Source organism: Rhinolophus sinicus, chromosome 16 (genome assembly GCF_057876585.1).
Source record: "Rhinolophus sinicus isolate RSI-liver-muscle chromosome 16, RSI-T2T, whole genome shotgun sequence".
In the NCBI taxonomy this organism is placed as follows: domain Eukaryota; kingdom Metazoa; phylum Chordata; class Mammalia; order Chiroptera; family Rhinolophidae; genus Rhinolophus; species Rhinolophus sinicus.
Genome location: NC_142516.1, coordinates 74,714,109 through 74,726,179, shown reverse-complemented (window position 1 = coordinate 74,726,179; position 12,071 = coordinate 74,714,109). Strand labels below are relative to the sequence as shown.

General features: G+C 42.5%; 1 protein-coding gene across 1 annotated transcript in view; it reads right to left on the bottom strand.

The window, feature by feature from the left end:
• LOC148755031 (uncharacterized) overlaps positions 1-10,814 on the bottom strand; it is a 57,178-nt gene extending 46,364 nt beyond the window's left edge. The window contains 4 exon segments of the mRNA XM_088793423.1: positions 7,999-8,383; positions 8,386-8,489; positions 8,575-9,226; positions 10,770-10,814. Coding sequence (XP_088649549.1) covers positions 7,999-8,383; positions 8,386-8,489; positions 8,575-9,226; positions 10,770-10,814 — 1,186 coding nt within the window.
• Positions 10,815-12,071: the final 1,257 nt, after the last annotated feature.

The window sequence follows — 12,071 nt, the reverse complement described above, 5'->3', positions numbered from 1 at the left end:
AGAGGGAATATAAGTATCAAAGGTTACCTAACAAGAGCAAACAGCAGACATCACAGTTAATGCTGAAACTGCTTATATTTTTCTCTCAAAATTGGCTTTTTTTCTGCTTCTCCTTTTGCATTGAATATATGGACACTTAATAACCTCATACAGTAGTACCTCGCTTTTCTAACGTCTTCATTGACGAACATTTCGGTTTACGACGCCGTAAACCCCGAAGTAAATGCTTCCGTTTCAAACACGCCTCGGAAGTGGAACATTTCACACAGCTTCCGCTGAGTGCAAGATCCTGAGGCCTAGCTGTCAGCTGTTTTCAAACATTTCAGAATTCGAAAGGTCTTCTGGAACACATTACGTTAAAAAACCGAGGTACCATTGTAAATCCATTACAATGCAAAGTGGGAAATGAACAGTTCACCTGAGGTGTGTTCATTCTGCTGCTCTGGGGAGAGTGTAGACAACTGGGGAGGATCGGCTGGGAGGCCAAGGAAGGACCCTGCAGGCGCGGCACCACCTGTCCACATGAGATGGGAAGCGGTCACGTGGACTAAACCACACAGCTTTTCATTGACTCAACTTCTCTCTGGTTAAACAACAACGTAGTTAATTTTCTGAATGATTCACATAAACAACTTAGTTACATTAAAGGACATACAGGATAAGGCACTGCTCTTTCACTAAAATTAACATGAAATACTCAGGCTGCATCACTGAACTCTTTTCCTATTAACACTGCTTACATCTCCAAGGAGAAAAACCACAGTACGCCCAATAAAAGGAATATGATGTTGTCGTGCGGGAGAACCTGCTCGCTGCGCCATTTGTCCTGCGGAGCGGCCTGCGGGGTCTCTGCTCCCGCTCCCCACACAAGAACGCAGGAAATGGTGAGGCCAAAAAGGAACACCCACGGAGCCATAGGTAGGGGAGTCATACCACTATGGTCTCACTGGAGGCTGGGCCCACCTGACGCGCGACCTGCCGTCAGGCTTTCCTCCAACCTACCGATGACTCTTCTCCACTCTCCTCCACTCTCCTCAGCTCCTCGGCAATCCTCGGCTCTCCTCAGTAGCCGCAGCATTTATATTAGCGGACAATTGGCTAACTGGCCACATCTGACGGCCAACCAGCCCCAGCCGACAGCCATCTACCACCCAAGCCAGCACCTTTCCACGTGATGCCGAGAGCCTGTAAACTGCTTTCTGGGGCTCTGTCCCCACAGATGTGCTTGAAGGCAAGGAATGTTTTATTTTAGCTTTAATTGGATTGCATTTTCTCAAAAGGTCCTTTTTTATAAGATATTTTTGGAGACATACTTGGGAGATAGTGAACTGCACTTGTTTTCCTCCTGACTCTGTCACAAACTGCGTGTCCCTTGCCAAGTCACTGAACCTCCATGGTCCAAATTTTTAAAGCTTTCAAGAGTCAAAAGGACATCACCATGGAAAGCCTTCAGGAGTCATCGTTTTGGGATTCTGTGAGGTCAGGATAAGTCGATAATGTCACCAGGCACAGATGAGAGCAACACAGTGCTGTAAAGAGTGAAGAGCCAGGGGGCCACTGAGCAATAATGGGGACAGAATTTCCACCCGGTGTCTGGTTACCTCTTACCCTAGACCTCACCCTCACAAGCTCTATCACAAAGAGGCCTTCCCTGGGCAGCATACTCCTGGGCCACCCCAGCTCACCCCTCTATCAAAAGTGACTCAAATCCTCCACTGTCACACCAGTGTGGTGGCTACAGTATGTGGCAATATCTCCAAATCCGGGCAGAGGGTTCAAGAACTTCTGACCGTGCAAATTTAGGCCGTGCTGCTTCCTGCGTTCTTTTGCCTCAGCTTTGAAGCTCTGGTAAGGAGAGTAAAAACAGGGCTGTTCTCTTCCAGGGACCATTCCTGTTCCTGGAGCCCTCTTGATTCCTACATTACAGGAGCTGCTTTGTTCTGAAATAAATGTTTCTCAAAATCTCCATTGTTGCCTTTTATCTTTCCTTAGAAATATAGATAGGGTAGGAAGTAGATTTATGGGTAAAAAGGGACAGAGCCTGTGAGGAAACTCGAAGGAATGAAGTTCAGGGAGGTCTAGAAGAGTGTCCGGCTCCCTTGTTCTGACATTATAACCCTCTCTACTAGAACTGCTGACTTGGCCAAAGGGTTAGTAAGATTTTTGTCCAGAGATATCCCATCTTTCCCTGATTGGTGGCCCTGAGAGTGGATGACAGCAACTTTAGTAGGGGCCTGGACTGCCTCAAGTAAGTGTAAAATCTCCTCTTTGTGTTTTATGGAGCTATTCTGGGAGGTTAGAAAGCCCCTTTCTTGCCAGAAGGCGGCACGAGCCGCCTAGGACACGTCCCACGTAGGACACGATGGGCATACTTTGAGTCAGTGTAAATGATGACTCTTAGGTCTTTGGTTAGGAGTAAGGCTCTGGTTAATGCTATGAATTCGGCCTTCTGAACTCCCATCTCTATTACGGTAGTGGGAGAGACAATAGCATATCCTGCTCTTCTCTGTTCTTGGGATAAAGAGCTACTTCCATCTGTGAAACACATTTCATCAGGGTCCGAAAAGGGAGCATCTTCTAAATCCTCCCGAGCAGAGTGAGAAAAGTTTAGAAAATCAAGGATCTTGTGTTGGGTCGGGGAGGAGGGATCTGGTAAAAGGTAAAGGGTTTAAGGTATTGCAGTGTTTGATAGTTAAGTCCCGAGAGACTGAAAACAAGGTTTGGTATTGGGCAAGCCTGTTGTTTGACAGCCAGTGTGATGCCTTGGAGTTGAGGACATCTAAGGCCTGGTGTGGGGTAAACACAGTTAGTGGATGATTAAAGGTGAGCTTCTGAGCCTACTTTAATAGTGAGGCTAAACCGCAAGAACTCTGAGGCAGAAGGGTCAGCCTTTTGCCCCTGGGTCCAGCCTCTAGCGAGATAAGCAGCAGGCCTGGAATCTGAGCCTCGATTCTGCACAAGGAGCCCTGGGGCACTTCCCCTCCTCACAGAGACACAGAGTGAGAAGGGCTGGGGCAGATCTGAGAGAGCTAAGACAGGGGCTTCAGTTAGAGCCTCTGAAGGGGACAGCAGGGGCACTCGAGCTCTGCATTCCAGTCTCAGGGCTCTTGCTCCAGATCCTTAAGGGCCTCATACAGAGTCTTTGCTACCACCGACCCGAACTGTGGAATTCAGATGCGGCAGTAGCCAACCATTCCTCAGAAAGTTCGTAGCTGCCTCTTGGTGATTGGGTGCTCTAAAGGGTGATGAGTTCCTACTTCTCATTGCTAATCTGTCGTTGCCCAGGTGAAAGAATAAATCCTGAGTAAGTTACTTGCTGCTGAGAAATCTGAGCCTTTGGGGCTGATACACGGTATTCCCGTTGTGTTAGAAAATTTATTGTAGGCTGATATGAACTTTCCTTCTCTGGGCTACAAATTAGGTCATCAACATCTTACAGGATAGTAGCCCCAGGGAGGGAAATGTCCCGAAAATCTCCACTTAGATCGGTGCCAAAAGGGTGGACTGTCTTGTAAGCTTGTGGTACGACAGTATATTGAATGTGGCTCTGAGTGTGGGGGTCCGTGCAGGTGAAGTCAAATAAAAACTGAGACTGTGGATCTCGTGGTATACAAAAGAAGCCATCCTCTAAATCCAGAACAGTGAACCATTCGGAACCTGAGGTATTAGTCCTAATAGGTATAATGGTTAGGGAATAAAGGATGAATTGCAGTTACTGCCTCACGGATTATCCTTAGATCTTGAAATAACCTGTATTGGCCAATGGCTTTTGACCAGTAACATGAGCATATTGCGAGGTGAATTGAAGGGAATTAAAAGCCCATGCCTGAAGAACTTGTTGATGGTAGGCTGAGTATTGAGGAAAGCCTACCTGTTAATGGTGCATTGGGGCTTACAGGGAAAATAGGTACTGGTTAGATGAGATGCTCTGACAGGAGTTTCCTGATCCCATACAATGGTGGTGACCTATTTTCTGATCTAGGGAGGGATCGGAGAGAGGTCGGGGTTAAATGCTTGAGAAGGAAAATAGGCTGCAGAGCGGCTATTAGAGTAGGGGTAGGAGAGATTTGGAGGGAAGCCTGTAGCTTCTGCATAATATCTCGTCCTGAAAAGGGGTATGGGGAACTGGGGTCTAATTAGAAAGCTATGTGTAAAAGTGAGGGACGCAAACAACGAGGTAAATGTAGAGTCTGTCTGCAGGTGGTGGGATTGCATGAATTCCTATTAGGAGGAGGCTGAAGGTAAGTTTGGGCCGAGGTCATGAATTAGAGCAGAGAATGTAGCTCCCATATTAAGATGAAAGATAACATTCTTATCTGCCTTGGCAAGCGTTATCCTGGCCTCAGCCTCTGTGATGTTGAGCACTGGAGCCTGGATGAATCCTGGGACCTGTTAGTCAAGGTGACAGTCGTCTGGCTCAGTCAACAATGACTAACATTGGCATCTGATTGGAGGAGCCGCCATATCAGCCTTTTAGGAGTTGAGATGGCCTCCTTCCTCGAGGGGAGAGGGGACAGTCCTTCCAGTGTCCTTCCTTTTTGCAAAGGGGATATGGGCCAGGGAGTCCCTGTTGGCTAGGTGTCATGTTGATGTCCGAGTGGACAGTGTCCCGGGGGTAATGTGTGTGGCTTGGGGAGCTGGAAGAAGATGCATGGAGCTGGAGGCAAAGTAGACATACTTTATTTACAAGCTTCCTGGGACACAGCCAGGGGTTTCTCACTGCTGCACACAGCTGGACATTCTCAGGTTACAACCTGAACCCAGTAGCAGCCTCATAATTCATAGCAGCCTAGCTCAGCAGTTGCCTTTGGGCACGGGCCCCATAGCTCCATTGCTCGGCAGCCCCATTCAATACAGCCCATGGTCTCTACCGGGTACACTCCCCTTTTCCCCCCACCTATCCCCTAAAATGGCTGGAACCCTTTATACCCTAGAGACAAAATGGCACACAGCCAAGGTGCTTACATAGCATACACACAAACATCTTCAGGATAGACAGCGCTTGTTGACACATCAAGAAATTCCTTCTTTCTACCCATTTAATTGTATTTTTCCCCTTTCTCATCAATACCCCTTGCTTTGCCCCGAAATGGAAACTATATTCTGTTTCTGCCTAAATCAGAGCTTCACAAATAGCTACTCGTTTGGATCTCAAATAAATGTTTGTTGACTGTCACTTTGGTGTTTACTTTTAAGTTAATAGTTCATAAATGATTGCGTAAAAAAGTCAAAGAATTACTCCAAATAATGCATCAATAAAAATTCTAGGGCCATGCATGTGTCTGTTTTTATTGGGAGAGGTACAAGGAGATGGAGGAGGAGAAACAATGGAATTAACTGGGCAACTTTCTCACAGCTCCTCTCTTCCATTTAGGTTACATAATATATAGCAACATGAGTGTGTCAAGGCAGCAATCTTCCGAATTCCTCAGCCAAGGGACAGGATGGGATTTCACCCCCTTTTTAACTCATTAACTCATTTAACTCATTTCACTGATGAAAACTGCTCAAAGACCCTGTATCCCAGGGTCTTTCACAGACCCAGAAATAGAATTCATATGGACTACCCAACACCTCCACTCAGGGTTCAAGGATTGGTTCTTGCCTCTCCTTGTGCTTTGCTTGTGTTCTGTCCTCAGAAGCAATGGTGCCCACGTCCCAGTTTCCCAATTCTCATCAACCCACGGTGTTGGGAAACACACCTGTGTCACTACGTTAGAATGCCATGCCTGGCACAGCCCTGCAACAAAATGCAGGTGTCCAAGCAGCTTTTCCTCAAGGACACTGTGGCCAACCAGGGGTCTCTCTAGGTGACTCCTGGGGCACCCCCTTCTGGGTAAAATCTCAAACAGCTCTCAACAGGATCCAATGGGTACCCTCTGGTCAAGACTCAAACAGATTCCTCCAAACCTCTCCCCAGAATGAATCAATACCCTATAAATAAAGAGGCTCTCCAAGGTATCAAGCCCATAATAAAAGATTATAAGGCTCAGGGACTCATTATCTCCTGTACAGATCCATAAGGCCGGGAGGAGAGATGACCATTCATGTTTAAGGCTTAGATAACATTCTCTAGTGGAGGAAAGGGTGTTGGGAGTGTCCTCTGGACATGTGCCAGCAAAGAAGGAAAAAGGGAAAGGCCTGGGTCCCATATCACTAGGACTCTGCCTCTGGGTCTCCCAGGAATGAATTTCCGCCCACTGCTTAAGTTACTTCTACCTTATGGATACCTGACTGAGATGAAATGAAATGCTATTCCAACCAGAAGTTTTAAATATTTATTTAAGGCGGTGTAATGTTCTAAATATTTTGGCAAACACTTAACATTCTGCAAAATATGAATAAAGGATTTTCTCTATAATGCAAATGATTACAATGGTAGATTAAACATTCTCATGATCAGAACAAATAAAAAGATGGTTGCACAAAAGGAAAGGGTATCAGGAAAATATTGGACACAGGAGCCAATCTGAATGAACATCAGCTGGCTTTATCTAAGCTGATTTGACCATCAAAACAAAATAAAACTAGTAATACTAGTTAAGGACTATAAGCTACTGCTTTAAACAAAAATCTGAGTCTATAGAAACATAAATTTAAAATTCTGGAAAAAGGAAAACCGTTTCATACCATAATGAGGACATGAAGAATACTGAAAATAGTAGCATGATTTTGCCAACTATGGTAAAAGTATATAATAACTGAATGTTTCTGTCCTCCCCAAATTCATCTCTTGAAATCTTATCACGAAGGTGCTGGGATTTGGAGGTGGAGGCCTTTGAAGAGATGAAGTCATTAGGCCAGAGCCCTTCTTAAAGAGACCCTGAAGAGATCCGTTGTTCCTTTCACCATGTGAGCTCACCTGAAGAAGATGGCTATCTACGAACCAGGAAGTGGAGCCTCACCAGACACCAAAAGTACCACCCCCTTGATTTGGAACTGCCACTTTCCAGAACTGTGGGAAACCAATATTTGTTAAAGCTAACCAATCTATGGTATTTTCGTTATGATAGCCTGAAGGGACTAGGATAGTTCTCTTATGTCTAGTGAGGAGCTTCCTGAGGAAATCCCATGTTCATCAGCTTAATAAATTGTGGCCCCCTTCTCTGAGTGCTGCGATCTCTCCTAGACCCTGACTTTTAACTTTCCCTACATTCATCATCTTTATGATTTATCCCCTGTGAGTTAGTTCTCTGATGTTCTCAAAGTGTGATTTCTGGCTGAAAGCATTCCAAGTTTCATAACATTTACAGGGCTTTTCATGTGTGTGAGTTCTTTTAGGTAATGCAAGATTTGATGTTTGGATGAAAGTTTTTCCATATTCATTACAATCATGTCAAAATGAGTTTTCCAACGTTCCTTGAGGTTTGATTTCTGGTGGAAATCTTACCTATTTCAACAGTTATAAGGTTTCTCCCTGGTATGATCAAGGAGATCAAAATATGCCACTTTGGCAAAAGGATTGCTATGAGCGAAAGCAACTGAAAAACGGTAGACAGAAAACCCTTTTCCCTCCAACTTCATGTGACAAATGTCAGGGCATAAGTCTCCCTTCATAAAATTGTTCCCCATCCCTCTCTGGTATAAGCAAAAGTAGACAACTCGTATCATTGGAGATGGCACCAAGCAATATCTGCATAAACAAATCTTAATGAAATAACACTCTTCTCCCATTGATTTCTCTGAATATTTACATTCCCAAACCTAACCACCTGTAGAAGTTCTAAACCATTTTTTCTTGTCCAGACACCTGTTTGCAAAATTATTCTCCTTTTGTTTAAATGGCATATAAGCCTCCCGATCTGATCACCTCTTTGGAGTTTGCATTTCATTTATCTGAGGCTCTCCATACGCATATGAAATAAACCATTTTTTCTCACATGTCATACATTCCCAAACTTTTCCCTTGCGGGATTTCTCTGATGTCCTTTGAGGTGTGACATGAAAATACACTTGTCCATTTTCATAGGGTTTGTCTCCTGTGTTGAGTGCTCCAATGTTTTCCAAGATGTGACTTCCAGTGGAAAGTTTTTCCACATTCGTTACATTCATAGGGCTTCTTTCCTGTGTGAGTTCTGTGATGTCTTCTGCGGTGTGACATGCAGGTGAAAGCTCTTCCACATTCATTACATTTATAGGGTTTCTCCCCTGTGTGAGTTCTCTGACGTTGTCTGAAGTTTGTCTTGACAGTGAAAGTTTTTCCACATTCACTACATTAAGACAGTTTCTCCCCTGTTTGAATTCTCCGATGTTTTCTAAAGCTTGACTTATTGGAGTACGTTTTATGACATTCAGGACATTGATAGGGTTTCTCCCCTCTGTGAATTCTCTGAGGATTTATAAGGTTTGACATCTTCCTGAAAGTTTTTCCACATTCATTAAATTACATTTATAAGGTTTCTCCCCTGTGTGAGTTCTCTGATGTACTACAAGGCCTGTTTTGTGTGTGAAAGTTTTCCCACATTCAGTACATTCATAGGGTTTCTCCCCTGTGTGAGTGCTCTGATGTTCATCTAGGGAAAATTTCCAGAAGGAAGCTGTCCCACGTTCATTACATTCATAAATTTTTCTTACCTGTGTGACTTCTTTGATGTAAAATGAAGGATGACCTCCTACAGAAGTATTTTTGATATTCATGACACTCATAGCATTTTTCCGTCACTTGAGTTCTCTGCTGTATACGAAAGGCTGACTGAGAACTGAAAGTTTCCTCACGTGTCTTATTATCACAAGATAGCTCTAATGTGTGAGTTCTCTGTTGTACGTTTATGGCTGAATTGTAGTTGAAGTTTTTCCGACATTCAAGGGGTTGCACTTCTGTGTGATTTCTCTGATATTCTGTGAACTGTGCTTTTTGACCAAAAGTTCTCTCTCTTGTATTAGTTCTCTGAACTTGAGCAACCCTCCTGAAACTGTCCCCAATTTTATGACATTTGTCTTCATGAAATTCACAGTGACTACTTGGAGCAACAAGGGTTGACTCAGTACATAGGTTTCCTCCAAATACATGAAAAGATTTCTCTTTTGTGTAAGCACACTTCCGTATAATGAAGATAGCCTTATCATGCAAAGCATTACCACGTTCATTACATTCAAAAGACTGCCCTAAAGTAAGTTCATCCACAAAACTAAAAGTTTGACCATTTTGATTGTAACCAAAAGGCTTCTCTCTAGTGTTTGTTCTCTCACCTCTAGTATTGAAATGAGATGCATTAAATTCATCAATCTACTTTTTTGAGTCATTATGAGGAGCCAATGTGTAGAGATCCACGTATGTAGGCCCCACAGTGTCACACGTAGAGAGTATTTTTCTTGAAGGAACAATGTCTGTGCCCAGATTAAATGGTTTTCCTGAAACCGTCTCTTGCTCTGTAGTGCATGGTCTGTTTGTGGTGAATAAAACTTGACCTAAAGGGCCGGCCCGATGACTCAGGTGGTTAGAGCTCCATGCTCCTAACTCCGAAGGCTGCCAGTTCGATTCCCACATGGGCCAGTAGGCTCTCAACCACAAGGTTGCCGGTTCAACTCCTCGAGTCCCGCAAGGGTTGGTGGGCAGCGCCCCCTGCAACTAAAATTGAACATGGCACCTTGAGCTGAGCTGCAGCTGAGATCCCGGATGGCTCAGTTGGTTGGAGCGTGTCCTCTCAACCATAAGGTTGCTGGTTCAACTCCTGCAAGGGATGGTGGGCTGTGCCCCCTGCAACTGGCAACAGCAACTGGACCTGGAGCTGAGCTGCGCCCTCCACAAGTAAGACTGAAAGGACAACAACTTGAAGCTGAACAGCACCCTCCACAACTAAGATTGAAAGGACAACAACTTGACTTGGGGGGGGGGGGAAGGCCTGGAAGGCCAATAAAGTCCTGTTGCCCTCCCCAATAAAATCTTTAAAAAGAAAAAAAGAAAAGAAAAAAAACTTGACCTAAAAAATTGACTTGGTTTTCCTGGCTCTTCTCTAAAAGATCAAATCAGCAGTCTTCTAAATATGAGAAAGTTAAAAAATTCCTTATGAAATTTAACATATTTTTAATGTAGAAAGCCATGTAGACATTTGTCCTACTACACATTTCACAATTTTATTTCTTGCTTAGTTATCCAGCACTGTGGTAATTTCAAGTATATGTTAACTATATTCTCCTTCCTTGGGATGCAGGAAGCGTGCTGTAAGGGGAAAAAAGGATAAGAACTTGGAGGTGACTATCATGAGTATTTTGGCATATTAAAATATAATTTCAAACTTGGGCATAAAGGAATGGAATGCAGAATTAGGAACATAAGGGTTTTAAGAAAGTTGGGTCCCATGGACAAAACAAATCAGGGAATGAATGGTGTGAATTCAACAACCATAAAAAAAAATAATAATAATAATGGTTAAGTGTTTTTGAAGGTACCAATAGAGAAAGGGTGTGGATTACGGAGATTATCAGGACCTAGGCTCTTAAACTATCAAATGCAGATTAAAATGGAGGATACTCATATGCTTCCATTTGGAGGTTCCCCATTTACTTTCTACATGTCAATACCAAAATAAATTTATAATGGAATAAATTTCCTCATATTTAAAGAAACAGTCCTAAAATCCAAGCTCTAATTCTCCTGTCTCTCATTCTTTGGAACACAAATGTCCAAGAGGAAGTGTAAAAGTAAATGGAGGAAAAGCCATCTTTCCACCTAAATGGGATTCATTGCTGTATTGTGGCTCTGGTACTTTGGTTTTTATTACTGCTATTCAAAACTAAATAATTTTTGACCAGAGTATCCTCAGTATTACCTTTTTAATATGCTCACTCCTGTTCTTAAAACCAATTTTAACCATGTCCCATACTTAACTCTACTTCTATGCAGTTTTTAACATACGTGTTTTCTAACAATTGTGAGAACCTTAAGGGTCACCAGTTTCTACTGAGTCCTAGAAAGTTTGGAAATATCCTTTATGTTTAGCTATCATTAAAAAAATATTATGTATATTTGACTATTACCCTACTGCCACCCATATGCCATGAAAGCATGTCAGGCTTAGCTAAACACCTAAGATGATGCATAGCCCAGTACACACTCAAAACCCCAAAAAGATGAAAGAATTAAGAGACATCCTGCTGGAAAATTTAGTTTTACATGACCTGTATTACTTTATGTGTTCAAACTATCATTCCACAAATCTACAAGTCCACAGTACTTTCTACCATCTTCTGGTCCAGCCTATTTTCTTCTACAATTGTTCATTTCAAAAAAAAATCTGGTACTCACATTCTTTTCTGACTTCCCTGTAGATCCACTTTGAAACACTCATACTCTAGCTATCATTCACTATTTACACACTCAAATTGAAATATTACCTAGCCATAAACCTAAAATTCCACTCATAGGATCCGTATTGCTAACAATCCCAAAACACTGATGAAAGCAATCAAAGAAGATCTAAATAAGTGGAGAAATGCACTATGTCATGAATTTGAAGACTCAGTCTAGGAAATCTAATTTTGGTTAACTACCAAAATTATTCTATCAATTTAATACAAGTCCTACCAAAATCCCAGTAAAATTGTTTATACACAAGCATGTTCTCAACTTCATGTGAAAAGAAAAAGACACAACAGCTATAACAATTTTGGAAAAGAGGAATACAATTTACCTTATGTTCAGCCTTATTAAGTAGCTATAGTAATCAAGACAGTGTAGTATTAACAGAGAAATGAAAATATAGACCAATGAAACAAAAATAGAACCAAAAAATTGATCAACACAGGAACAGCCAAATGACTTCTCACAAAGGTGTAAAAGCAATTCAATGCAAGAATAGTCTTTTCAATAAATGATGCTCAACAATTGGGCCACCATGGACAAAATAATTAATGTTGGCCTATACCCATCATGTACAAATACTAATGCAAGATGTGTCATGGATTTAGATGTAAAGCATAAAACTATAAAATTGGAAAGGAAAAACAGAAGAAACATATGGAAACCTGGGTCTAGACATGGAGTTTTGGACATAAAAAAAAACAAAAAACCCAGTTTTAGAAATGTACGAAATTGGATGTCATCAAAATTGCAAATGTTTGGTGTGACTGGA